Here is a 27,555-nt window from a genome sequence, read left to right as displayed (position 1 = left end):
ATTGATTGATTGATTGATTGATTGATTGATTGAAGGTCCCAACCATGCTTTAATGATTCTCAGCAGAGCTGACCAGAAGAAGCCAAAGATTCACTCTCTGAGAATGGAGTTAATGTTAAGAACAAACAAGCTTTTCTGCAACCTGATCAAATAACTATAAATAACATGGCAAACAAATGCTATCAATTACTTAGATCAGTAGTGCTTTCAGTGGAAATAAGACTTTTGAAACTTCAAACAGCACACAGAGACCTTCTTGTGTTTCAAAACCAACCATTTACTGGTTTTGGTATAGTCTTGTGGGGGGGGGCAAATTTTGGGGGATGGCCAGTGCCCCCCCAGCCCCACCTTGGTGACGCCCCTGGCACTGACCATGGCTTCTAACTGTTAGAAAATTTAGAAGTAATGTTTATTATGTCATAATAGCACTTAGTACTAAAATACAGTACCCATGAGCCTTGACTCAATTGGATTTTTTGCTTCTCAGCCTTTAAATCAGGCTGAAAACCAGCCGGCAGCTGTATGTCTGCTATAATTCAGTTCAGTTCACTTTTATTTACTGTATATAGCACCAAATCACAACAACTGTCACCTCAAGGTGCTTTAAATGGTAAGGTAAGAGAGAGAAAACTCCAACAATCAGACCATAGCAACTTCCTTTAAGAAAAAATTTCAGTTTTTAGGGCGCTTTTTAACTTTTGCACCATACAGACATATACCAAGTTTCAGTAAATAGCTCTTTGAAAATACTTTTGTAGATATAAAAATAGTATTTTATGTTTGTCAAATTGCGTTGTTTTTGACATGTTTATAGATTAAACTGAAGAAATGGGAACGAATTGGGAAATGGGAATAGTGAGTTGGAAAGTCCAAAGAAAAACTCTGAAAGACCTTCAGAAAGCTCAAGATCATTTGCACAGTACTATACATCAATCAGAAAACTGTTTATTAGTGTTGGAATTTTACTTGAATTTCCTTGCGCTCTGTATTTTCTAGCCAAGTATCGCAGAGCAGCTCCCTGGAGGAGGTCCACCTAGATGGGGTCCCTCCTGCCCCTCGTCTGGTGGAGATGAGACGGGACCCTGTCCTGGGCTTCGGCTTTGTGGCAGGCAGTGAGAAACCGGTGGTAGTCCGCTCTGTTACACCAGGTGGGTGTCAAGATTGGCTTAAACTAACAATCTTTAAAATGAATACTTTTATTTATTCATTTGGGCAACTGTTATAATTTTATTTAGTTGCAAACTAACTGTACACTTGCCTACCCCTAACACAGTAGTCAGTGATACACCTCTACTACACAAGTACAGCTTTATTCCGTGTGGGAGTTTTGACTCTCTCTCACTTTTTCGGCATGCCTGTCAAATAATCAGAGACAATACGATATGTCTTTTTATTTTGGAATATTTGAGTCAGTTTTGATTGGATTTTACCACTTGTCTCAGCTTAAAGTGGTCTAAATAATTGATTTAATATTATAATAAATAAGAATATAAAAATAAAATCACAATAAAGCATTTAGAGCAACAAAAACTTCATTCACAGTGCAAAGTCAGAAGTCCAGTGATGGAAAGCAGGAGAGTAGTCCTCAGAGTCACTACTTACTGAAAGCAAATCTGCCTCTGCTAAGATTTGATAAGAAGGCCAATAATATAACTTAGAAACAAAATAGGAAAATGAGCCATCCAGCTAAGCTAGTGTAGTGTGCAGATTGACTTATTTTGTTAGTTCTTTCTCCCCATTTGATTGGTTCTGATCAGCACATCAAATAGCTGCTGCTGTAGGAAACCGTGCGCTCTGTTGGGCTGTGTTTGCCTCAAGTAAGCAGCCACAGGCAAGAAATAGCATGAACACAAATTCATGTTTGGAAGTCTATTTTCCACTAAAACTTTGATTTGACTGGCAGCTTGCCACATTGCTGCCAAACAAACAGTTCACAAACCCTTATTAAGTGTCAGCTTCATTGGCTGCACGGACACAGACAGTGATTAGGCATCTCAATAATCAATCAGTGCTGAATCCTAAGCAGACAATTGAACTGATGAATATTCTATTTGCAATGGTTGGCCAAGGAAGGAAACGCATGTGCTAGCAGAGAGTAGATTAATGCTTACACCTATTACACGTGTCTAGACGAGCACAAACAACAAAGTATTTGCAAATTAGCTGCATATTTCGCATCTGCAAAAATCACACACACACTCATTTGCCTTGTCAATTTAGCTTTAATTACTCTTGATTTTATTTGCAGGTAATCTTTGGCTGGCTAGACGACATCTGTCTGCCTGCTGCTTTCATGGAGCGCCTTGATCAGCTGTTGCTTGTTTGCATGTGTTTGTATGTTGGTAGGTGGTCCATCAGAGGGGAAGCTGCTGCCAGGTGATGAGATCATCATGATAAACGACGAACCCGTCAGTTCGGCTCCTAGAGAACGAGTCATCGATCTCGTCAGGTAGATACAAAATCCAGATTGGTGAAAAATAACATTTAGAGAACACTTTCCCCCCTCACACTTTATCCACTGCTGCTTTCCCTTGCTTCTTCTAATTGGCCGTCCCTCTTAAATGACAAGTCTGAACAGCCAGTGGGTGGGGCTGTTGAGCCCAAAGTTTGAGCGGTTTTCATTGGATGACTTCTCTATTTGACATCACACAGATACACCAGTAGAAAATACTGTCTGAAACCAGTGTTTAGAGTAGACTGGGATGACTTTTTGCGATGTGGGACTTGCTGTTTGAAAAATTGCTCATGTTTTTTGAATAATTTATATGAGCATCAACCAGGGTAATAGTGTATATAGTCTCACCAGCCACTTTGTATGGAAAATAGCTCCAAAAAAGATTAAATATCCAGTGAGCCACAGTTCTGTAGCTCACTGGATATGGCCAGGCTACTTTGAGCTGACAGGAAGGCAACGGTAACTCCAGCTCTAAGAAGAGCGTCTCTGAACATAAAACATGTTGAACCTTGAAGTAGATGGGCTACAGCAGCAGAAGACCACATCGGGCCCCAGTCAGTGTCAGCTAAGAATAGGAAACTGAAATCTGTACAAGATCACCAAAATTGGAAAATGAATCTCAATTTCTGTGACATTCAGGTTGTAGTGTCAGAATTCAGCATAAACAACATGAAAGCATGGATCCATGTGGGTTTGTGTTAAATATTCAGGCTGCTGCTGGTAGTTTAATGGTGTGGGGATTATTTTCTCGGCAAACTTTGGGTATCTTAGTACCATTTGAGGACCACAAATTGCCTGTTGCTCACCATGTCCATTGTGTTATGACCACCCATCTGCTTCCAGCTGGATAACGCACCATGTCACAAAAGTCAGATCATCTCAAACTGGTATCTGATAACAAGTTAATTAAACTCAAATGGCCTCCACAGTCACCAAATCTCAATCCAGTGTATAGATGGAGGTATGGATGTGCAGTCAACAAATGTGCAGTCTCATGTCAATATGTACATAGACAGATAGATAGATCACATTGTTGGATAAAGTGAGTACAGTATGGGAGAATTTATACTGCAGACATGTGACAGAGTCACACAGAGTAGCGTAACATAATGTCACATTAAGCAACAGTCTGTGCACTAGATTGCCCAAAAAAAGTAATTGAAACAAAAACATAAATAAGCTCCAGGTAAAGTGTTTAGGGTCCCTTTAAATGGCAGGTTGAAAAAACTAAAAAGTTAATTACAAAAACACAACAACATTGGTGAAACGAAAGTCATAATCATTCATTTGCTTTTAAAATTATGAAGTTTCTTTCCAAGTGTTAGCGATGCTTTCCACTCGCCTGCTCAGTAGTTAGTTAACTCAGTTCTGCTTGTCACCCCAACATATTCTGAATAAATAACAAGAAAAATGAGAATCCTTTTGCTCTTTCATTGAAAACAGTGCGCAACGAAACAAATCGTGTTTCACTTCACAGGAAGTACAACCCCTTTTTTTGTAATTAAATGGGGAAAGTAATGAGTGTCTGTGTGCTTTTGGTTTTAACTGTGTCTGTTGTAAGCAGTGTTTGCCCGAGGCGTTCAATTCCATTTCACCCAGGCTAATCAAGATCGTGTTGTTTATTTGCCGTTATTGTTGAGTGGAATCATTGGGTTTTTGTTGTTGTTTATTTCTTTTTTCATGATTTTGATGACTTTACGGTTTTCTGTCTTCTTGTTCCAGGAGCTGCAAAGAATCCATCATGTTGACTGTTGTCCAACCTTATCCTGTGAGTAGATCTCGCAATATATACAGATACATTTGTCAAAATGTGTTGGGATGATTTATAAATCTAGAAAAATCTTCTTTTTTTGGTGAGACATACACAAACCACTTTTTCCATCCATTCGTATTTTAAAAATGTGTTACTTATCATGTGTTAAATTCTTTTATTGTTTTCATACATATATATATATATATATATACTGTATATGTAATAGTAGAACATGAAATGTGGTTTCTGCATTTTATTTTTGAAGGACTTTTTGTTTACTTTGTTCAACCAAATAAAAAAAACATTTAAAATCACACAAGACATCCTTCTGTAAGCCTCTAAAACTCACCTGCGTTTAAACAATAAGGTGATAGTGATATACAATATTTTTATTGCTGACAACAAATTACATAAAGAGACCAAAATCAACAGTGAAACGACAACACAGTGAAACCAGCTCCTGTATATAATTATAAACACCCATTACAGTATGATTATGAGCAATTTAAGTGCTACTTTAGTGTGTTCCTGATTCAGATGTGTTGTTGCTATGCAAAACAACGCAATGTTGGATGGTACCGGGAGAGAAGATTGGCTATTATTGGCTCTTTTCCCCATGAAGGTCTCTCTGCTGCCCACTGTGTGTGTGCAGAGCCAAATTAAGAGAGCCATTCTATTTCTTATTCATCCAATTTTACCAAAATTGGCTACAATTCAGCCAAGGGCATAGAAGAGGGTGCTCAGAAGATTTTCTTCTGGCCCCAGGTCAGTCAAACCTTGTCTTTAACAGTAGAGGTTTCCAGTGTGTTACCTCAGCATAATCAGAAAATGGAGTCATCCCATTTGTCTGTGATTGCTTAGGGCCACATTTACAAATGTCTTGCACCAGCACAAACTGGGCTTTGGTACTAAAAAAAGTTGCTGGTATTTACAAAAAATATCACAAAGTGCTTCACAAGGAATGACAGAGTATAAAACAAAAACAGACAAAAGTTAACAAAATGTAAATTCTAAAAAGATGTGCTTTTAGTTGTCTAAAGTGTCACTAGCATTGACAAAATGGTAGTATTTTATAACCAAGTAGAGAAGAGGAGTCGCTCTGCTAGCTAACAGCTTACAAGCTAGCAGTTAAGTAGGCCTATAAAGTTCAGGAGTCTTCCAAGAGGAAATAAAAGTGAGACTTGTGGAAGAAAATCAAATTTTTGTGCAAGATTTTTGCAACTTACCCTGTTCTATGTGTATTTCTGGGAGTTTCTCTTTCAAGATCTAAATCATTTAGAGAATAATTTACTGCTATTTAACGTGGGGTTGTTGTTTTGTTTTGTTTTGTTTTTGGTGTGCTGGGACTGCACCTGGGTTTAGTGCAACTTTTTTAAAACAGTAAATCTGGCCCATAGTTTTTTAATTCCACTACCTAATGGCAAGAATAAACTTCAGCTTTCAGCCACTATAGAGAAAAAGTCCTGTAAATACAGTGTATGAATGTTTTTGGAAGTAGTTTTTAGTTTGTTTTTAGTTTTAGCTATTTTAGGGGGATATCTGTGTGTGCAGGTGACTATTACTGTGCATAATTATTAGGCAACTTAACAAAAAACAAATATATACCCATTTCAATTATTTATTTTTACCAGTGAAACCAATATAACATCTCCACATTCACAAATATACATTTCTGACATTCAAAAACAAAACAAAAACAAATCAGCGACCAATATAGCCACCTTTCTTTGCAAGGACACTCAAAAGCCTGCCATCCATGGATTCTGTCAGTGTTTTGATCTGTTCACCATCAACATTGCGTGCAGCAGCAACCACAGCCTCCCAGACACTGTTCAGAGAGGTGTACTGTTTTCCCTCCTTGTAAATCTCACATTTGATGATGGACCACAGGTTCTCAATGGGGTTCAGATCAGGTGAACAAGGTGGCCATGTCATTAGTTTTTCTTCATTTATACCCTTTCTTGCCAGCCACACTGTGGAGTACTTGGACGCGTGTGATGGAGCATTGTCCTGCATGAAAATCATGTTTTTCTTGAAGGATGCAGACTTCTTCCTGTACCACTGCTTGAAGAAGGTGTCTTCCAGAAACTGGCAGTAGGACTGGGAGTTGAGCTTGACTCCATCCTCAACCCAAAAAGGCCCCACAAGCTCATCTTTGATGATACCAGCCCAAACCAGTACTCCACCTCCACCTTGCTGGCGTCTGAGTCGGACTGGAGCTCTCTGCCCTTTACCAATCCAGCCACGGGCCCATCCATGTGGCCCATCAAGACTCACTCTCATTTCATCAGTCCATAAAACCTTAGAAAAACCAGTCTTGAGATATTTCTTGGCCCAGTCTTGACGTTTCAGCTTGTGTGTCTTGTTCAGTGGTGGTCATCTTTCAGCCTTTCTTACCTTGGCCATGTCTCTGAGTATTGCACACCTTGTGCTTTTGGGCACTCCAGTGATGTTGCAGCTCTGAAATATGGCCAAACTGGTGGCAAGTGGCATCTTGGCAGCTGCACGCTTGACTTTTCTCAGTTCATGGGCAGTTATTTTGCGCCTTGGTTTTTCCACACGCTTCTTGCGACCCTGTTGACTATTTTGAATGAAACGCTTGATTGTTCGATGATCACGCTTCAGAAGCTTTGCAATTTTGAGACTGCTGCATCCCTCTGCAAGATATCTCACTATTTTTGACTTTTCTGAGCCTGTCAAGTCCTTCTTTTGACCCATTTTGCCAAAGGAAAGGACGTTGCCTAATAATTATGCACACCTGATATAGGGTGTTGATGTCATTAGACCACACCCCTTCTCATTACAGAGATGCACATCACCTAATATGCTTAATTGGTAGTAGGCTTTCGAGCCTATACAGCTTGGAGTAAGACAACATGCATGAAGAGGATGATGTGGACAAAATACTCATTTGCCTAATAATTCTGCACTCCCTGTAGCTCCTAACAGCTGCACCATTTCTTTCTCTTTAAAGAAAACATGTCCTCCTCCTTCCACTGGAGGAAATGTGCTCTAGGTGGAATGCAACAGAAAGGTTAAGATGTCAGTGTTTTCATGGCATTTGTTACTGTCACGAACAAAGGAGTTTAAGTTTAATAGTTTAAAGGAGTGGAAGTGATGATCCTGTATTTCCTAACACTTCAGAATTTCCTCCTGGGTTACATTTCTGCTAAATAAAGTATGAAGAGTCTGCTGTAAAAGTGCTGTTTTTGATTGATTTTGGGGGGAAAAAAGAGTCAAACATAGCTCTTATAGTCCATAAACTGGGACTGAAAACAGTTTTTTTTGTTTGTTTGAACATCGATTTTCCTGTTGATCTCTTTCTCTCCATCTGTTTGTCTCTTTCTTCCCTTCCTCTCTTCTCTTGCTTGCTTTCTCTCTATCACTTTTTGGACGCTTGCCTCCTAGTCCCCTAAATCAGCGTTCATCAGTGCAGCCAAAAAAGCCATGCTCAAGTCCAATCCGGTCAAAGTACGCTTTGCTGAGGAGGTCATTATAAACGGCCAGGTTCCGGTCAGTTCTACCACACAAACACATGCACTCGCGCATACACATGAGCTTGTATGACCTATATAGGCAATGCCAGCTGGTTTCCACTTTAGACAGCGATTTCAATGGATGTAAGACAGTCACATAAATGAGTTACGACATGGCACTTTTATGAATTCCTTCCATATATTGAACCCACGGCACGTGCACAGAATGAAAAGACTAATCCTGTCCCTCCTTTGCAGAACCCGATGAAGGACAACTCTCTTCTGTTCATGCCAAATGTCCTAAAGGTCTACCTGGAGAACGGGCAGACAAAGTCCTTTCGCTTTGACAGTAGTACCTCCATCAAGGTATGCGTGTGCAACAACTTAAGGCTTACGTCATGAAATAAGCAGCTTCTGCTGCATTTGTAATTACAGTAGGGGGATGTTATCAAGAGTCCAAATTAGTGAGTCTTAACACACGCGCGGACCGTGAAATTCACTTCCATTTGTTTGAGCTCTTTAGTTATTCAGTCAAGGCGACAAAGAGCGTATTCTCATTTTTTGACTTGTTAATTCTTATTCAGCTATGATCCTCTGAAACTCCCAGAGCGAATTCAGAAAGCAAGAGGCATAATGACTTTCTTTTCTCTCAACCTCACAGCAAAGGATGTCATCCTAACCTGGACAGAAATTGCCTTTTATCTTTCTTATTCACCACTCTCCAGTGGGTGGGACAGAAATGACCAGTAGAATAAAGCTGCCAGGTGATGCCAAATGATCAAGTTGGGGTATACAGTGAATAGAAGACAGCATTTACTGACTAAAGACGAGATTTTCGGGATCAGAATGAGGTGCTGCACCTGGTCAAAGTGGACGATTCTTTGATGAACTCAGTCACAGCTGCTACATTTTCTTTTAACCTGAGCTCACCTATTTGATCGCTGCACACTGCTACTGTTTGAACTGCTGCTGTTGAGGTACACCTCATGCAAATGTGTTACTACCAAAGCTCCAAAAGCAAGCAGCAATCAGATGAGTGACAGGCCTGCTGGAAGCAAGACACCTTACTTACTAAAACATGCTTTGACCTTTTTATATAAAGTTACCACCAGAATAAGTTATCCTGCACTCCACACCGCTTTGTTGCTTCTGTCATTTAGTTTATGTTACAAACACAGGAAAAATAACAGCTTTGCATAAAATTCAGGCGTAATGCCATCATATCTTCCCTGCATGGAACTGTAGTCATGACCTACTTAAACACTTAGATATGCTTATATTATAATCCAGTGCAAAATATGTTAAGGAATTAAGAGGGTAATTAGCAGCATAAGTGTTGCTGATCAGATGCTAATCATCACCAAGTATGAGCACTTCTATATATTCACTCCAGAGTCAGGCCTTGCAATGATTCACCATGCACAAGACTTCAACAGCAATTTCCTTCGGGCAGATGAGACCAAAATGGAGATGTTTACCATAATGCACAGCATCATGTCTGGTGGAAATCAAACATAACACATCAGCACAAACACCTCATACCAACTATCAAGCACGGTGGTGGAGTGGTGATGATTTGGGCTTGTTTTGGAACTACAGGACCTGGGTATCTTGCAGTCACTGAGTCAGCCATGAACGTCTCTGTCTACCAAAGTATTTTAGAGTCAAATATGTATCTGTTCAAAAGCTAAAGCTTGGCCAAATTGGGTCATGCAACAGGACAACAAACCCAGGCAAGGCAATAAATCTATAACAGAATTACTGAAGGTTGAAGAGTTTTCTACAGACTTTTCTTCATCACTCAGTTTAAGACTGTTTTTCTTCTTTTGGCTATGTATGATGTCATAGAAAGTAATCTCAATAAGACATAGTTTTGGGTATGAGTGGAACCCTCACCCTTTAAATTGCTTTAAACTGTCTGATTGGCTGACTCTCACAAACAGGCAGCAAATCGGAAGATATTTGTCCTGAAGGGAAGGATGATTAAAAAAAGACATATTTCAGACTCGCCAAATTAGTGAAACCTCTCTTTCTGTCAGTGTGAAGAAGTTTAACAACACATTTAAATTCTGAAATATAATATAAGAAAAAGAAGTGCAAATTCAATAGTATGTGTAAAACATATGAAAACACAATTAAAAGTCCAACATTTATGAACACCTTTGATCACCTTTGTCATATTTTGCAATACAGTCCAGTGGGTTGGACTGCTGTCTTTGTCTGGCCGATTATGGCCCTCATGCCTTATGTTTGACTGTCATGGGTGAAGCCCATGAGAGTCCCAGTATAAGAGCAGTAGGTTTTTTTGATAGCCAATGAAGAATAAAAAGCTTCAGTAGAACCCTAAACTTAAAATATTAAGTTGGAAATAACCGTAATAGGTCCCTTTTAAGTGTGCTTAAAAGTCTTTTTTATTTTAAAGGTATCCTGAGGAAGGTTTTCAAGAACAGTTAAAATCTGTTATTGTGAGTTTTTCTATTATTCTTTCAGGAAGTTATCCTGACCCTGCAAGAGAAGCTGTCAATCAAATGCATCGAGCACTTCTCCCTGGTGTTGGAACAGAGGACCGAAGGCTCTGAGAGTAAACTGCTTCTCCTGCACGAACAGGAGATGCTTACTCAGGTCGGGGATGTTGCCTTGTTCTTTTCACTTTCTTTGCCTTCTTTTCTGTCTTTCACACACAACAACTGGCACACACACACACACACACACACACACACACACATTCCTGCTCAGTATTCAAGCAGCATTTAGACCCCAGTGTCATTTATCAGCACTTGCACAGCAGTGGCGACAGCTCACATTACACCTACACAACCACACACACACACATACACAGTGCCCAGTATATTCTAATAGGGTTCATCACAGGAGGACAATATTAATATTCATGCCACACAGTTCAGATGTGAAGAGCTCTGCACGTGGCACACACAATGGCTGAAGACTCTTTGAGAGTCTGAAAACCATTCTCTATACTGTAATACACCCGAGTGTCACTACTGAGGACAGGTGTGTTTGAGGAAGCTGGTAACTCTTGAAGTGTATAGATTAAAAGAAAAAAAAACTCTTGCCCTTTCTACACGACGCAATATTAAATAATTTACAAAATATGATCAATATTTAAAAGACGATGCCAGTCTTGTGGTTTTGTCTTGAATAGAGGATGGAAGCAAATGCATGAACAACCACAGCAAGCAAAGTGAGGTTTTTCTAGGTTACTGCTGCTGGATTGCACAAGCATGTCTTTAGGTTGCAAAGTGGTCTTAATACAACTAATATGGCTATGAATATACAAAACAAAACAGTGCCGCTGCTGCTGTCGTTGCTTTTGTACCATTACTAATGTTTCTGCAGCCAATGCTATATATGTTCACCACTGGTCATAAATGTATTCATAAATTTAAGACTTTTACTTGAAGATTCACATTTTTTGGCAGTTTGATTTTGCACTGGTTTGACACCCATAATAAGTGGTTATTTTTCAGAGTTTATTTAGTTTAATTGGTTTTTAAAATACGACGCCTGGTAAAAACCAGTTAACTACCCTATAGGTTGTCACAAAATGAACCTGAGCTTTTAAGCTGACATGCAGTCATTATTAATTAATAACTTATTTTCTCATATAACTATTTATTAACTTCATTTCTTTGAATTAGTTTGAGTTAGTTTTTTATATAGACACAAATGCCATTTTTTTACGTTCTGTATGTAGTAGCGACTCGAACAAAAATTTAATCGCAAATACAAATTTTAGTAAATGTGAAGTTTTGAACAGGTGACATAAGTAGGACATTTGAATCATATGGAAAGTAACATAACATTCACTCGGTTATGATGATGAAATAAACTAAAAATCAAAAGGACTGAGATTCATGATAACTCTTTTTTAAGAACATATAGATCTTAGTAATGTATGTGTGATGATGTCTGTGAAAGGCTTGCTTCAGATTGGCCCACCCATACCTACATACATATACAAACACTAAGATAACAGGACGTCCATGCATTCCCAAAATCCGGGAAGTAGACTTAATTGGAGTGTCATCCTACTTTTTCACTACTTCTCTTTGAAATTGAAAGAATATTTGAGCAGCTTAGGCCCCAGTCACACAGGCCTAGAAACCAATGATTGACCCTTTGAATCTCCTTTTAAAAATGACCCTTCTTCTCACTTGAATGAATACAACAATAAGACTTTTCTTCTTGGGTTTATGATCTTATTTAATAAGACGTGAAGCCAGTCTTATTAAATCAAACTAGCTTCAAGTCTTTTTTTTAATTAAAGGATGATGTTCATCTTTGTCCCATGTAAAAGAAAAAAAAAGGCAATAAAATGGGACATGATTTAGGGTGTTGCACTTACTGAAAAACCCCACATGACCTCTGATAGTGATTGGTACGATGACTCTCAAAGCTCGTAATGATCCAACATGAACTTTTGAACAACTTGAGTTTCTGCATATACTTACACATAGCTTGTTTACTGTGTTTTCACATGTTCACGCTTCTCTTTGTCTGTGCTTTTCAACCCCAGGTGACTCAGAGACCCGGCTGTGACAAGATGAAGTGTTTCTTTAGAATCAGCTTTGTTCCCAGGGACCCAGTGGAGCTGCTGCGGAGAGACGCTGTTGCGTTTGAATACCTCTATGTTCAGGTGAGCGGTGGCTACAGTAGCAGCATGAGCACGAGGTGAGACTTGTCGACTGTTAAATATAAATACATCCAAATCCTCTGCTGCCAGATGGTTTGGAAATTATTTTTCATGATCTACAGACTTACTTAGTTTTGTGGAGAATTAATCCTTTCAAGACAAAAATCCTCATTTGCAAATAAAGTCTTTATATCAACTGTTGTATGAACTACTTCCCTCTGAAATAATAAATTGCTTCCTGAGGATTCCTTTGATAATTAGTCAAGTGAAATAGCCCGAGAGAAGCCAAGTTAATCATCTTTTTTTTCTTTCTGTCAGAGTTCAACATTTTGTGTTTCCGAGTCCTTCATCTGGGACTGGAAGCTACAGCGCATCCCTTTGAAGGGATCTCTAGCCACAGAGGTTGTGAACAACTTATTACAGCTCAGTGGGGATGCGCTGGTGCTCGAATAGCTCTTTGTAGAGATGAAATGCGCTTCACAAGCCCCAAAAAACTTAAGGACTCTTACGTAACTTTCTCCTTTGCTGCAGAGTTGTAACGATGTGGTCTTAGAGCGGTTTGGCCAGGAGCTCAAGTATGATGCTGCGCTGCGATTGGCTGCATTGCAGATGTACATCCTCACCATGACAACCAGACAGAGTCAGAAGGTCTCCCTGAAATACATCCAGTAAGTGTGCATGTAAATGCAGCTGTGGGTACGAGTGTGTTTTTGACACTCTTAACATGTCTGTAAATGTAAAACTCTTGTACAGGCTGCAGCTCATCATTAATAATAAATGACAGAGTTTTTTTTCTAAAAGTTTTCTGATGGTTTTGCAAAAGTTTATCTGGCATTATTTGAATTCGTTGCCCTTGTTCCCTTCTTGGATGAATGCATCTTTCTGGCTAAACAAAAAAAATCACATAACAGAAAGAAATGTTTCCTTGAATAGTTTGCTGACACTGTCAGACTGTTGTTAATGGCAACTTGAGAAAATTTATGGCATTCTCAGATGTGCTTACATCAAAACTCATGGCTGATTATTAGTTTGAATATGATACGGGTAAAATAAAACGCCAAATAGTACAAAAATATTTTCGAATAATCTTTGTACATGAATATATGACTAGCAGTGAGCACACTGTGTAGGGTTAGAAAAAGTTCGCCTATACTGAAGAGACTTGAATTTAAAAGGTAATATTTTCTAGTTTCTTAAATTATGTTTTTTTCAGTATTCTGCAGTTCAGTGTTGAGATATTAACCCACCTCTAAATCGTCATCAGTGATTAAGTGATCAGCATTAATAATCACCATTGATGCAAGTTTTGCTCTAAAAAGTTATCTTGTAAAAACCTGATACAGTTACAGTTGAGAATTGTAATCGAAGTCCATTCAATTACCAACAATTTGAACCCATTAGAAATACAATAGGAAGATGTAACTTAATAATAGTCATACCCCATTGTGTATGTGGTACAACCAATATTGTTAGCTATTTATGTTGATTGTTATAGATATCTTTTCTGTTGCATGATCTACCCATAAAACCTTAAGAGCTTAATTACTACTAAATGACTGCTAAATGCATGCCTGAAAATGGCATAGATTCTTGAACCTGCCCTAATCATGCAACTTCTATATCCAAATACAGATAAACAGAAACAGTTACTTTTTATGTGAGATAAATACTTTAATCAATCACCATGTCGATGTTATGGGGCGATCGTGGCTCAAGATTTGGGAGTTCGCCTTGTAATCAGAAGGTTGCCGGTTCGAGCCCTGGCTTGGACAGTCTCGGTCGTTGTGTCCTTGGGCAAGACATTCACCTGTTACCTACTGGTGGTGGTCAGAGGGCCCGGTGGCGCCAGTGTCCGGCAGCCTCGCCTCTGTCAGTGCGCCCCAGGGTGGCTATGGCTACAATGTAGCTTGCCATCATCAATGGGTGAATGACTGGTTGTGTAAAGCGCTTTGGGGTACTTAGGGACTAGTAAAGTGCTATACAAATACATGCCATTTACCATTTATGAATCTTGGTACCCAAAGTAGTTTTTAGGCCAAGTTTAATCAAGATTGAGCCAGTTCTGGGAGGTCTGGGAACGATTATACATACATACATTGTAATAGTAGGATGATGATGCATCCAGAGGCACAGGTAAGGAGTGCCAAAGGAACCACGATAGAATAAAGTTTAGTCACCCGACACAAGCAAAGGTAAAAGAAATCAGTGCTCAGTACTCGAAGAGTCGGGTTACATGGAGTAACTACTGTAACTACTACCCACGTAGACAAATTTTAACACTAAAGACACCTTTTTAAATGGTAAATTTCCTGTTTTTTGACAACAGTTAAACAGTTATTTTTAGTGGTGGATGCTCATATTAAAGATGGCCAAAGGATTAAATAATAACATCATCATATTGCCCAAATGGGCTGAAGTCAGGTTGCGGCTGGATTTTATATGCCCTTTCACTCTGTTTCACACTTTATTTAATGTCACTCAGTGTGGATATCCCTAATATGAATGTTTTAAGGAAGCCCCACCCATCAATTAGGAAGCCAATTAAGAGAAACCTGGGTTAGAGGCAGGGTGGCCTTAAAGGCCACCAGTGTGTGAATGTGAGAGTGAATGAATAGTGGCATTGTAAAGCGCTTTGGGTGCCTTGAAAAGCGCCATATAAATCCAATCCATTATTATTATTATTATTATTGTTAAAGGGAGAGGAGCTAAAACAGGAGACAGTGGCTCAGTATGAGAAAAATGAAGAGTACTTCGAATTATGGAATATGCAAAGCTACCCTTGTAGAGTCTAAGTACAAAAAAATAGAGTTGTAAATGAGCATGACCGGTCTCCTTTAGAAGAAGCATGACTTTAGCAAACAGTCAGGATGTTTGTTTGTTTTTTAATCAATTGAGAGTTACAAGAAAATGCTGTTATTGTACTTTTATATGGCAATATAATGTTGACACATCTGTTCCTGTGCAGTCCCAGTGTAAGTAAGGGAATCCGCCTGGCTGCCCTTATTTAACTTGTCCTCCAGCACTGAGTAAAGCACTGTAAATATTAGGGTCTCAGCGCAGATAGCTCTCTCACATTTTTAAGGTCCTGTTGAGGAAACACTTTCCCCTTTGACAAAGCTGTCCACCTGAAAGTCAATTCATCGTTTTGTTGTTACTAACAGCTTCCCTCCCAATTTGTAGCTGTTTTTTAACCACTGTGGAAGGATTTTTTTTTTCTAAGGGCTGCTTTATGCTGAAATCAATCTTCTCTCAACAGAAAAGAGTGGGGATTGTCACTGTTTCTGCCTCCTGCTGTGCTGTCCAGCATGAAGGAGAAAAACATCAAGAAGGCTCTGACACACATCCTCAAAACCAACCAGAACCTCGTGCCTCCAGGGAAAAAAGTAACCAGCTCTCTTTGTCTTTCCTTGCCCTTGTTAATAAGCTGACACACTCTGACACACACACATGCACGCAAACACACTGCCTCTCCGTTTTCTGACGCAATATCCTAAAATAGCATCGCTGCCATACTCCACCTTGTAAAGGTTCTCACCCTTGTCAACCTAAGACCCTTTGTCAAGCTAGACCTTGAATGCTAATGTGAATAACAATGGATTGTCAAACTTTATGCATAATAAGATATTTAAATTTAAAAGCGCACACATGTTCCAGTCAGGGGCAGCTAATCAAACTTGGGCTGAACTTTTTAGCTTTTTAAAAAAAAAAAACTGTTTTAATGATGCAAGCAGCTGCCAGTCTTCTCATTCTCCAGCACCCATATTAACTTTGACAAGTACAAATCAGCAGCCGACCCTTGCAAGAGTTTCAGCGGCACCTAGTGATTTACAATCAGCTGTCATGCAAATTCTGTTAGTGAATCAGAGTTAGATAGAGTGTATTCATGGTAAGCCATCGGCACTTGTTTGTGAGTTCTTGCAGACTTTAATGTCCCATAGAGTCATGGGATAGGCCATGGGCTCACATTTCTGAGCCTCGCTGCGTAAATCAACTCTGGACATGTTGTATTTGATGCATGATGTAGGAAGTAGATATTATTTCTTAAATTCTAAAAAAGCTCCAAAACAATGCTGTGAAACAGCAAATTGAGCATGGCATTAGTTCAGACAGACCACCAGCTCAAGTTCAGCCACAATCCCAGCAGATCAGCTGATTTCGATACTAACCCATATCAGGTTATGGCTTCTCTTCTACACATAGAATGGACAAATCTCACATAGTGTGCAGCATTTAAGTTACACTGCAATAGGCCATGCTGTAGCTCATTTCTATAAATAACAAAAGCTAAATGTATTCAATTAAAAACACATGGATGAACCACAGCATTGCACTGATGGAAATTTTCATTTATTGCGATGAACATATATCCCTAATGCTCACAGCTGATCTCATATGCATAGTCAAATCTCCACAAATGCTCACTGGAGCACCAAACATGTATTCATTCCGACTGAATATTATGTATGCGCAAGTTTCTCCTCGAGGATACACATATTTCATACCATTTTACGACCCCACAAAACAAGTCTCATATTGCAGCCGAGCTCTTGATCATTCATTTCTGTTATTTGCTATGAAATATGATGCATATTTAGAGTCAGATTCTCAGTTTTCTAAACTAATAAATGAAACCATTTGCATCTGACAGACAAATCAAAGCAAAACCTGAGCCTTTGACTCCTATGGGAAGGGGATTTATTGGCTGTCTTGTGCTATGGGATCATTTTGTGCTAACGTTTTAGGCCCAACTGTCATTATCTAAACACAAAGTGAGGCAATACCTAGAAGAATAGTGTGTCATCTGTCTGGATCCGTCATTTAATCCAGGGATGTCAAACTCATTTTACACGATGGGCTGTATGGAGCCCAATGTGATCTTAAGTGGGTGAGACCACTGAAACTCCCATTTTCCAGAAGTTTAACTAAAAGAGTAAATTTTAACAGCATGTCTCAGTTTTTCTACATGATAAAGAAATGCTGTAGTAAATGAAAGCACTCTGACAGCTTTGGGCTTAAAGTGCAAGAACTAAATGTGTAAAATTGTAGAAAAGGTCCTGGTACTTTGTTGTAATATGAATGGTGATGTGGGCCACCTTTATCAGCAGGAAATGCTTTAAAACTTCAATTAAGCAAATACAAAAATTTTCCTAAAGCTATCCAGTGGCCTGGATTGGAGTCTTTGCTGGGCTGATTTTAGCCCCTGGGTCATATGTTTACCACCCTTGATCTAATCCATGAAGAACCAACAGTAAGGTGCAAAGGCTATGTCCACCATGATTTTTTTTTTCAAATGACCCCCATTCTCCACTCCAGAACATAAGCTCATGTACAACTTCCCGAGCATGTTGAAACATGGGCTGGGTCTCAAAAAGCACCAAGCCAGGCACAGTGCCTGTGCTTCTTTGATTTGTAACACGTCTGTACATCATAATATACAAAGAGCCACTCTAAAGCAGAAGTGGGCAAAGAACCTGAATGCTGGCGACATCAATTATCAGCAGGCAAACTGATATTACTCCAGTTTAATTGTCCAGTTTAATCAAAGTAATGCAGCTTTATGTTGTAGGTGATGAATGTATATCAGTTGAAACACACCAAAGCTTCAGCCCATGTGCATAAGGCCAAGCGGCTCTATTGGCACTAGCTAATTAAATGTATTCACAGAGATCAGACGTTACCATTAGCATTTTCTATGTGAGGCTGACTGCACAGTAAAATATTGCTGGACTACACTTTGGAATTAATAGTGAAGGGATAAAACCTCAGGTCATAAATGAATGAACACTGGAGTAAAATGAAAGCAGCTGTAATGTTTGGCATCTCGAGTTTAAATCACACTCACAGGAGAGGCACAACTCCACAAAAGCCGTGTGTAAAGAGTGGCACTGCTGTGGAGCAGCTCTTTGGAACCTTATCAGATATAAATGACATGATGGGAAATAATGGAAAATCAGCGGGCCAGATCAAAATAGTTTTGAGAGTGCTTTACATCCTGACATTAGAAGACAAATTGCATTTGCTTGTGGTGAAAGCTATTTCCTTTTCAGATTCTTACTAATGTCCTTGCTCCTCTCTGCACAGTTGACCGCTTTGCAGGCCAAGGTGCATTACCTGAGGTACCTCAGTGAACTCAGACTCTTTGGAGGGAGGGAGTTCAAATCAATACTGTTGGTAAGCCCATTTGATCCAGGAAGCCTTGTGAAAAGTTTGAGAGTAAATGTCAGTTCTTCTTGAGCTTTTCGCTGATTTTAATTTGTTTGTTTGTTTTGAAATCCGCAGCAAGGTGAGAAACAGACAGAGGTGACGCTGTTAGTGGGCCCACGTTACGGCATCAGCCACGTCATCAATGCCCGCACAAACCTGGTGGCCCTATTGGCTGACTTCAGCCATGTGAATCGCATTGAGATCCTCACTGAGGATGAGACCAATGTCCGGCTGGAGCTGCATGTTCTGGACGTCAGGGTGAGAGCAGAGCACAGCTGTCTTTGAAAACAAGTCTCCCCCCCACCCCAAAAAATGCCTTGCATTAATTTTAGCATCTGTTGTTTTCCTTAACTATTTTTTTTCTGCACATCCTCCCTTTTTTGTTTTCACAGCCCATCACACTGATCATGGAGTCAAGTGATGCAATGAACCTGGCTTGTCTAACAGCAGGATACTATCGCCTCCTAGTGGACTCGAGAAGATCTATTTTCAGCATGGCCCACTGCAATAGCACAGGAGTGGATGACCTTAGTAAGTATGATCCATGTCTGTGTGTAGGGCAGGGCAATATGGCCAAAAATATTTATCACGATATATATTTGAAAATTTGCGATAGCTTTATAACTGACGATATAATTGACACTAGACACAATACTTTGCAACTCTGCAACTTTATTAGTGCAAAAAAACAACAACAAAAAAAAAACAAGCAGCTGTTTTTTAATGTGCATTAAAGCTACATAAAAATTTAACAGTGAAAATGCAAATTCCTTGCTGGCAGTTTAGCCAAAAGGCATTTCCAGTGGAAATTGGCCGACGTATCCTCAGCATAACCATGTATAATATCCACAAAAATTAAAAATGAGGTTATACACACACAATACGGTAATATTGAAGCACAGTACGTATCACTCCGCAAGGTTCCCGACTACGATAGCTGTAATGCTCCGACAATCCATCAAGCAGTGCGGCTTCGTAGCTTAGCAAAGTCGTACTAAAACATTTTTTTACAGATTTTTGAGCGCCGTGTACCACAAATCGGTTCGAGGTCAGTAAGCACAACCAGAATTCATACAGAAGAATTATAAGGGACACTGTTGATTTTTTCAGAAAATCAAAGGATTTTAAGAGCAACTTATTTTCCGAAAAATACGGTAATAACAACGGCCCACTTGCATGCGCTACCAAAAATTGTGCTTTGGTGTGTATCTAATGGACGAAAGCCAAACCAGTTCCACACCACTGAAGTTTCACCATTTTAACAAACCAATCCTGGTTCATCTGTTTCGTTCAACGAACCGCTTCCGTCGTTCCCATTCTGAGCGATCGTGGCTCAAGAGTTGGGAGTTCGCCTTGTAATCGGAAGGTTGCCGGTTCACTTGGACAGTCTCGGTCGTTGTGTCCTTGGGCAAGACACTTCACCCGTTGCCTACTGGTGGTGGTCAGAGGGCCCGGTGGCGCCAGTGTCCGGCAGCCTCGCCTCTGTCAGTGCGCCCCAGGGTGGCTGTGGCTACAATGTAGCTGCCATCACCAGTGTGTGAATGTGTGTGTGAATGGGTGGATGACTGGATATGTAAAGCGCTTTGGGGTCCTTAGGGACTAGTAAAGCGCTATATAAATACAGGCCATTTACCATTCTCCGTTGCCGCCATGCTTTTTCTGCCATGTGCGTATGAAAACAAAGGCACTGCGCAGGCGCGTTTTAACCATATTCCATTGCAATATTTCATTTTCTTATCGCCTAACATTATACCGGTATTACCGTGAATAGGATATGGTATGGTATGATATGGCCCAGCCCTGTCTGTGTGTATGTGACATAATATGGATTACAAGCCATCTGTTTAGGACAAATTGGTGGATATCTAAAGTTTCACTTGAGTAGTAGATGTTGATGGTCTGGAAAAATACTCCACATGAAACTATGAAAACTTGTTGCGAGGTCACACATTTAAAAATTGACGTTTTACAGTGCTGCATAAACCCTGCTTTGAAATAGAGTGCTTAACTGAAACAGGTCTTTAAAGTTGAATCAAAATCAAATACAAAACAGGTGAAGCAATAAAATCTTGTGTTCCTTGCAGGTCAGGAACGTGTCCTGGAGTGGCCTTACAGCACATCTTTTGGGGACAATGAGGAGCCTGGTCAAGTAGAGATCTACAGCAGAGACTCTGAGTACTCAGACAATGGGCAAAGGGAAAACAGCATTTCTCCTTACTTCCACGAACCACCAAACCCTGACAGAGACCTTGAGAACCGAAGGAGTCCGTTGCCCCCTCCTCTGCCTCCAGCTACCAGACACAAAACTCAAGACTCACCTCGGAGCGCCAAAGTGTCATTTATTTTTGAGGGGAACCCACCCCTCAATAAATTTAAGAACTTACGCTATGAAAGACTGTTAGAGAGCCCGGAGGTACCCAACTACGGACCGCCCTACTTGCACAACAACACATACTTTCAGCAACAGGACAGAGAGCCATTTCAGCACGTCTATAGTAACATCATAAGCGAGGAAAGTAGTGAGGAGCTAAGGGAACTAGTTTATCGTGGCAATACAAGCGATCCAGACGAGGATTCTTGTGAAGAAGATTCCACTGGGGGGACGCCAGTGGGTGATGAGACACATGATGGTATCCAAGGGGAGGGCCTACCCACAGCAGCCGGCAAAGCTACCTTTCTCACATTTTCCGGTTCTACGGACGACATTATCGACCTGACGTCGCTGCCTCCTCCCGAGGGCGATGATGGTGTTGACGATGATGAAGACGACACCCTGCTGCAGACGCTCAACCTTGCGATCGCAGCACCACCACCAGGCTTTCGCGACAGTTTGGATGAGGACGTTGCACCCGAGGGAAGGCCTCTAAGCACACGTGAAAATGACGATATTCCGGTTTCACTAATCGATGCCATTCCAACGCATGGGGAGGGGGAAGGGAGCAGAGGAGGGGAGAGAGGACTGGAAAATGCGGTTATGAATACACTGCAAGCGCTGCAAGCTCTCTCTGTCTCTGAACAGAAGCGTCCGCCACCGCCACCACCCAGCGGTAACAATCCAGGTCTGTTGAATACTAATGCAGCAAAGTAATGTTGATGCCTTTATTTAGCACTGATTTTACAGCACTTTTACTGACTACTGAGCCAGTGGTTACCAACTTTTCTTTGTCTTAAATTCTCCCTCCCTAGCTCTGTCAAATGGACTCATTTTAAACTCATTTTAAACTCATTTTAAACTAGATCTGAATTGCTTTCAGCTTACAATTTAGTCTTAACAATTACATATTTAGCAGCTATGGTCTGTAAACTGCCTCAATCATTAACCATAACTACTAGCTTGGTCAACATTGAGTAGCAACTAGTGGAATAATTCAAACATTAATCTACTAGTTTTAGTTACAGTTCCACCCTAACCTTCAACATCCATTTAAGCTGTTAATTATATTTACTGATACTTTCAAAAGTGTAACTATTACTTGTTGCTAAAAGTTTCATATGTTCATCTTCCGTTTTAGCTCAGTTTCAACTGCTGGCTACACATTTGCTAATTAAGGTTTTGCAGACAAGTGACCACGTAACATTAACTTGCCCACCATTTTGGATGTGTGACAACCATGATGACACTGTGGGATCAAGCATGTAAGACAGTCGCAAAGGTCTAAAGACTGGTCCAACCCTCTGAAAACCACCGATTATGAGGAAAAAATGTATATTCTCAACTGGTCACAAGGAGCGGCTGGAAGTTAATGGCAGTCTCTGAGAAAATTATTGCTAAAGTACTAGTCACGCAAGCCTAAAGACTGATCAATGACCTCTTGGCATCCACCTGTCACTAAGGAAAAATGCATATTCCCTAACCAGTTGGCAAAAACAAATAGCTAGTTATGTCTTTCTAGGTTCCCAGTCATCTAGGGCATAGTAGTCTTGAGAGCTTGAAAAAGAAGACAACTGGACAGTTTCATTAGTTCTTAAAAATGATGGAGTGTCAACCTTCAGCGACCCCAATATGTTGCCTCAGTGATCTCCATAGGCCACATGATGGATTGGGGCAAGGTCTTGCAGTGGTTTCACCCATAACCCCATGTGATGATACTCATGCCCTTTTTCATACCTCAGCTCATGTGATGACTCATATGATCTACAGTGCTCAGGACTACTTCCAAAGGGGACAACTCCCACTAGGGGTTAAATACCTGAGACTCTACACCATTTTATAAAACTCAGAAAGGTTCTTGGATGAGAGGTGAAACATCTTGTAGAAGTACACTTGTATTCTTTTTCAAGCTCTCAAGACTTTTAGCTAGGTATTTCGACAGTTAGCCATACCTTTGCTTAAAAATTAAAAATCAATCATATTCCTATTTTCAGACATCTATGTCAATTTCTAGTATATTTAGCTTGCATTTTCTTTTTTTAACCATACTTTTAGCTACTACATCAAACTACTTCAACCATTTTCCTTACTTTTTGACCACTATGTATCTATTTACATCATATATCAGTGCAAACTATTTTAAATGTTTTACCATTTGCTTGCTTTTTTTTCTTTCATATTTAGATTTGCGACAATTAATTGCTAACTTTTAATGCTACCTGCCAGTCAGGGCCTTTGTTTAGGAGTCTATGGAGCAGAGTTAGCTGTTAGCCATATCTGGTACATGTGTTGTGCATTGTGCCTGCTAAATAGAATTAACAATATGTTTAGCTTGGTTCTCTGTCACTACTGTCTAAGATTTCATATTAACTGCTACTTCTGCACAAAATTGTTTTGGTGTAGATTCATAAGTTCATTTGGGATTCACTATAAGCTATGGAAAAAAAACCCAAACATGTTCAGAGTTCTAACTGTCAAAGCTTTCAGCAGCAGATAAATTGAGATTGAATGATCTACATTTAACTTTGTATCTCTTATCACCTAGGTGTTTATATATCTCATGGCTTTAGTCCAGAGTCATCCTCAGACTCTGGTAATGAGACCAACTCCTCAGAGATGACTGAGATCTCTGAACTAGCTGCTACTCACCGACTGAGCGAGAGCCACATGCGTCTTCTGGTGGCCACAAGGGAAGGATACCAACCTTTACTTGAAGAAAAAACTGAATTTCCTGTCTCCCCCAGTACCGGAGGAACAATACAAAAGAAACCTCGCAGTCCAACACGACACCTTCATCCTCCAGCAGTTCCTCCAAGACGGAGCCCTCAATTAAGCACCACATCATCACGGCCGGACAGCTCAGAAGTAAGGCCCCAGACTAATCTCTCAGCCACTCTTCAGCGCCCAAGCTCCACCACACCAGGAGGCAAGCACCATAAAAAATCAGCAGACTCCAGCGGAAAGTATAACACCTTCAGCACAAGGGAAGGATATCGAGGAGAGAGCATTGGGAGCCGCAGCCATCTTGACTTGGACCAGCGCACCTCATTTTGCGAACGAGAAGACAGCCAAAGAAGGCAGGATTCTTTTTTAGCAGAAAACTCTGTAGCTGAGAGCCATGGAGTCAACAGCCTCCCTTGTGATCATCATAGAAGTCCCCGCCCTTCCTCCGTTATCTCTGACCGCTTCTCAGATGTTGTCAACTTGGGGGGCTGTGATGCAGATAACGGAGCTTCAGCTGCTGAACAAGATGAACATCTAGTTGTAGCATCGTTGCTATCCCCAACCAAAAAATCTAGATCAGGGGGATCAGACCAGGGATCAGACCTACAGAGTGACCATCAGCCCATTTCGAGACAACAGAGTGTGGCCCGGCTGTGTGAATACCATCTAGCAAAAAGGATTTCAAATCTGCAAGGAGAAGCACACAGTTCACTGCAGGGCTCTCTGTGCTCATCACTGGATGCTGGTGGCAGCACGAACAGTAGCGTTTGTGCTACCCCAAATGATTCACCCCTTGGCCCTGGTGCCATTGAATCAAAACACCACCATCTGCAAAGGCACCCGCTTTCTAGTTCCTCCTCCTCGTTACTCAGGGTGTTAAACTATGAAGATAACAAACCCGGAACCCCCTTTGGCACCCCTGCCCAGAGTACTCAGGGAAAAGACCTTCACCCTCATGCAGATCCTGCCCTCCTTCGGAAAATGCTGCCCAATATTCACCAACCTTCCCCTGGGTCAGAACCGGGCCGGCCGTCCTCAGCCACACCATCTAAGCATAAAGACCCTTTAGGAAACAAGCGACTCCAGAATGATCAGCATGCTAAACAACAGGCCTGTCTGAAAGGGCTGAACCAGAAGGAAGGCAGCGAGGCCTACAGGCAATTGATTAACTATCTAACAGTCAGCCAGATGCATCAGGGAGGGAAGTTGCAGAGTGCGGGCATGGGAGGAGGAGTTAAAAAGGACACAAGGCGTTTTATTACTAGCAACCCCCAGCTTGTTGAAATGGTTAAAAATAGGGGAAACACCATCGCTCGCTGCCCATGTATGCCTTCATCCATATCATCTCCATTCCTCAGCCCAAATGTAGTTAACCCTAATGCTGCTGCCATGCAGGCAGCAAACAAAAATGCACGGTCATACTATTCTGCAACACTTCCTACCAAACTCAAGAGAAGTCCTGATATGCATGCTCAGAGAAGGAATGAGACTTTAGATTTCAGGAAAGCTACTTCTGAGAGGAGGAGCTCCTTTTCTGGCCTAGAAAGTGAGCTAGAGAGGAGTGGTCTGGACCCAGAGCACTTTCTGTCCCTCTATAAGAGAGAGGGCTGTAACAGCCGCGACGGAGGACTTGCTACAGGCGGAAACCGTGAGGGGGGAGGTACCACTAGCCGTCATCCACCTCGATCAAGAAGCCAAGTTAGCAGCACAGAGGAATGGTTCAGATCAGACCTGAAGTCAAAGCATGCAGTTCGTCAGTCCCGCCCTAACGATTCTCTTTGTTTCTCTGCTGCCCCCGGTGGTCAAAGAGCAGACCTCAACACTATCTCACTAGGAAGGGGAGACCACCCTTCTGCTTTTGTCAGGCAGGCATCAGCTGGTCCAAGAGCTTGCATTACATCTCCAACACCCAATCCTCAGAATCCACCTCCCCCACCACCTCCCCCACCACCTCCTTCTTTTTCTCAGCCTGTTCAAGTCAACACTAGTTCCAGCAATTCAGGATGCACACAGGACTCCAATCATTCTGTCCAGTCCCGGCCGAGTCAGAACCACATTCAGGCTGTCACCCCGACGCTACCACACACAGATCCCTTCAGTAGCCTGCAACGGGGCCGGGAGCTTAAACGGAGCTCTAGCAATGTAACTGCAAGTTCTGGTAGTGTTGAAGCTCTATTTGAGAAGCCCACCCGAAGCCGGAGCCAGCAGCCCCTGTCACTGTCTCTGCCCCCGCAAGGTGACACCAAAGTCCAGCGGAGACCAACTAGGAAGAGGCTCTCCAAGAGCTACTCCCAAGGCTCTGTGTCTTCCCACACCACGTGCTGGTCCACAGGCAGTAGGGTAGACAGTAGAAGGGCATCTGTGGCTTTTCCATTGCAGAAAGATGCGAAACAAATGAAGGGCTCTCAAAAACTGGACACAAGTCCCTGGAGATGTAATGGGCCCTTTAGTTACTGTTTCTTTAAACGTAAGAGTGAGGGCGAAGAGGATGAGATCGAATGGGAGAGGCCCAGACGAAGTCGCAGTGGACCTGATTTCGAGGATAACGGTGCTGCTTCAGCCATATTCCCCTGCGGTTCCGCACTGGACGCTGCTGGTGAGCAGCTGTATGGCGAGGTCCTTAATAACATGAGCTTCAGTGACCGACTGGCACGAATCAACGCCCTCAAAGACCACATGTACGGTTTCCCTTCCGGCTTCACTGATGCCCGCCGTGATGCCAGCGAGCTCATCGCATTAGTGAGATCCAGCATAGGTCGCTGTGAGCGCGGCATCCAGATGCCTAACCAGGATGTATCACAGTATAAACAGCTCCTCTCCGTTGAGTCAAAAGAATTAGGCCGGGCGTGCCGGAGGATGGCACAGGCCCACAGCAGTCCAGAGGAAATGCTGCTAGCCGTGACTTGTAGCTTTCAGGTGCTTTGTTGTCTCTGCGAAGCTTGCATGTGTCTGGTTAGGGGACTCGGAGCCTCAGCCTCACACCAACAGAGAGAAGTCGTGGCAAAGGTTGACGAGGTTGTTATGAACTATATCTGTTTGCTCAAAGCAGCTGAGGCTGCCACTGTTGGAGCGCCAGGGGAGCACAGCATGAAAGCCCTGGTCCGCCACTCTAGTACCATGTCAGCCATTGCTAACGCACTCACCCGCTCCCTTAAAACGCTGCTTAGCAAGTAGAGGCTACTCCTTATAATTTATAGTGTGGCCTCTGCTGTCAGCGGGAGTATGTCTTTAAGCGTCTTGTCGTCTTTGAGTCAGCTGTAAGAGTCATGTATTTTTCATAAAGGTTTAGAGCTGTCTCCATATCAAAGTTTAAAAAGCAAAAGGCAGGAGTTAGACTAAACATTAAAGTTAAATAACATTTACAATGAATAGATGTATAAGATGCTTAAAGAGTCCTCTGACTGCACTTGCTTTTTTTCTGATGACAATATTGTAATGCATATTTACAAAGCCACACTGGCACAGACCTTTGTAATATGATATGTACCTAATAGAAATTATACCCTTTTAAGTGTGCATTATGTAAGTTATTTAGAAAATGTGTATATAATGTACATAATTAATTATCAAATTTACTGTAGCAGTTTCAAGAAGCCATCGAGTATTCAGTTTAACCCTCTCAGGCTCAGATTAAACTTTTTGTTGCTAATGCACAACCAAGTCCTGCAGTGGTACTTCTGAGTAAAAAAAACTCATAAAATATGTATGTGGGGTAATCAGGTTGTTAGTTTTTAAATGTTGCAAATCAGCAACACCTGCCTGGAGAGGGTTAATTTGCTTTGATACTGTGCAGGGCTAGGGGTGACTTCACTTTCAGTTCAATCAGTTCACGAGCAGCAGTTTTACAATAACTGTATTTATTTTAAAAGAAAATGTACCTCTAGACATGTAAGTAAAAAAACAAGTTTCATTGTCAGT

At 41.2% G+C, this 27,555-nt stretch overlaps 1 protein-coding gene across 5 annotated transcripts in view; it reads left to right on the top strand.

The window, feature by feature from the left end:
• The window catches only part of LOC102197659 (FERM and PDZ domain-containing protein 4-like), a 93,800-nt gene extending 66,502 nt beyond the window's left edge, over positions 1 to 27,298 (top strand). For all 5 annotated transcript variants that reach the window (XM_005730963.2, XM_005730961.2, XM_005730962.2 and 2 more), the window contains 14 exons: positions 997 to 1,148; positions 2,347 to 2,449; positions 4,178 to 4,223; positions 7,617 to 7,721; positions 7,943 to 8,050; positions 10,175 to 10,306; positions 12,222 to 12,341; positions 12,870 to 13,006; positions 15,595 to 15,721; positions 18,420 to 18,509; positions 18,618 to 18,800; positions 18,935 to 19,073; positions 20,627 to 21,601; positions 23,459 to 27,298. In XM_005730963.2, the coding sequence (XP_005731020.1) occupies positions 997 to 1,148; positions 2,347 to 2,449; positions 4,178 to 4,223; positions 7,617 to 7,721; positions 7,943 to 8,050; positions 10,175 to 10,306; positions 12,222 to 12,341; positions 12,870 to 13,006; positions 15,595 to 15,721; positions 18,420 to 18,509; positions 18,618 to 18,800; positions 18,935 to 19,073; positions 20,627 to 21,601; positions 23,459 to 26,811 (5,770 nt within the window). In that variant the 3' untranslated portion in view covers positions 26,812 to 27,298. The remainder of the gene's footprint in view (positions 1 to 996; positions 1,149 to 2,346; positions 2,450 to 4,177; positions 4,224 to 7,616; positions 7,722 to 7,942; positions 8,051 to 10,174; positions 10,307 to 12,221; positions 12,342 to 12,869; positions 13,007 to 15,594; positions 15,722 to 18,419; positions 18,510 to 18,617; positions 18,801 to 18,934; positions 19,074 to 20,626; positions 21,602 to 23,458) is intronic.
• The last annotated feature ends 257 nt before the right edge of the window (positions 27,299 to 27,555 follow it).

Source organism: Pundamilia nyererei, unplaced genomic scaffold (genome assembly GCF_000239375.1).
Source record: "Pundamilia nyererei isolate P.nyererei 1_Seehausen unplaced genomic scaffold, PunNye1.0 scaffold00040, whole genome shotgun sequence".
Lineage (NCBI taxonomy): Eukaryota > Metazoa > Chordata > Actinopteri > Cichliformes > Cichlidae > Pundamilia > Pundamilia nyererei.
Note: the sequence above shows the minus strand (reverse complement) of the source record. Positions and strands in the feature narration are given on the sequence as shown.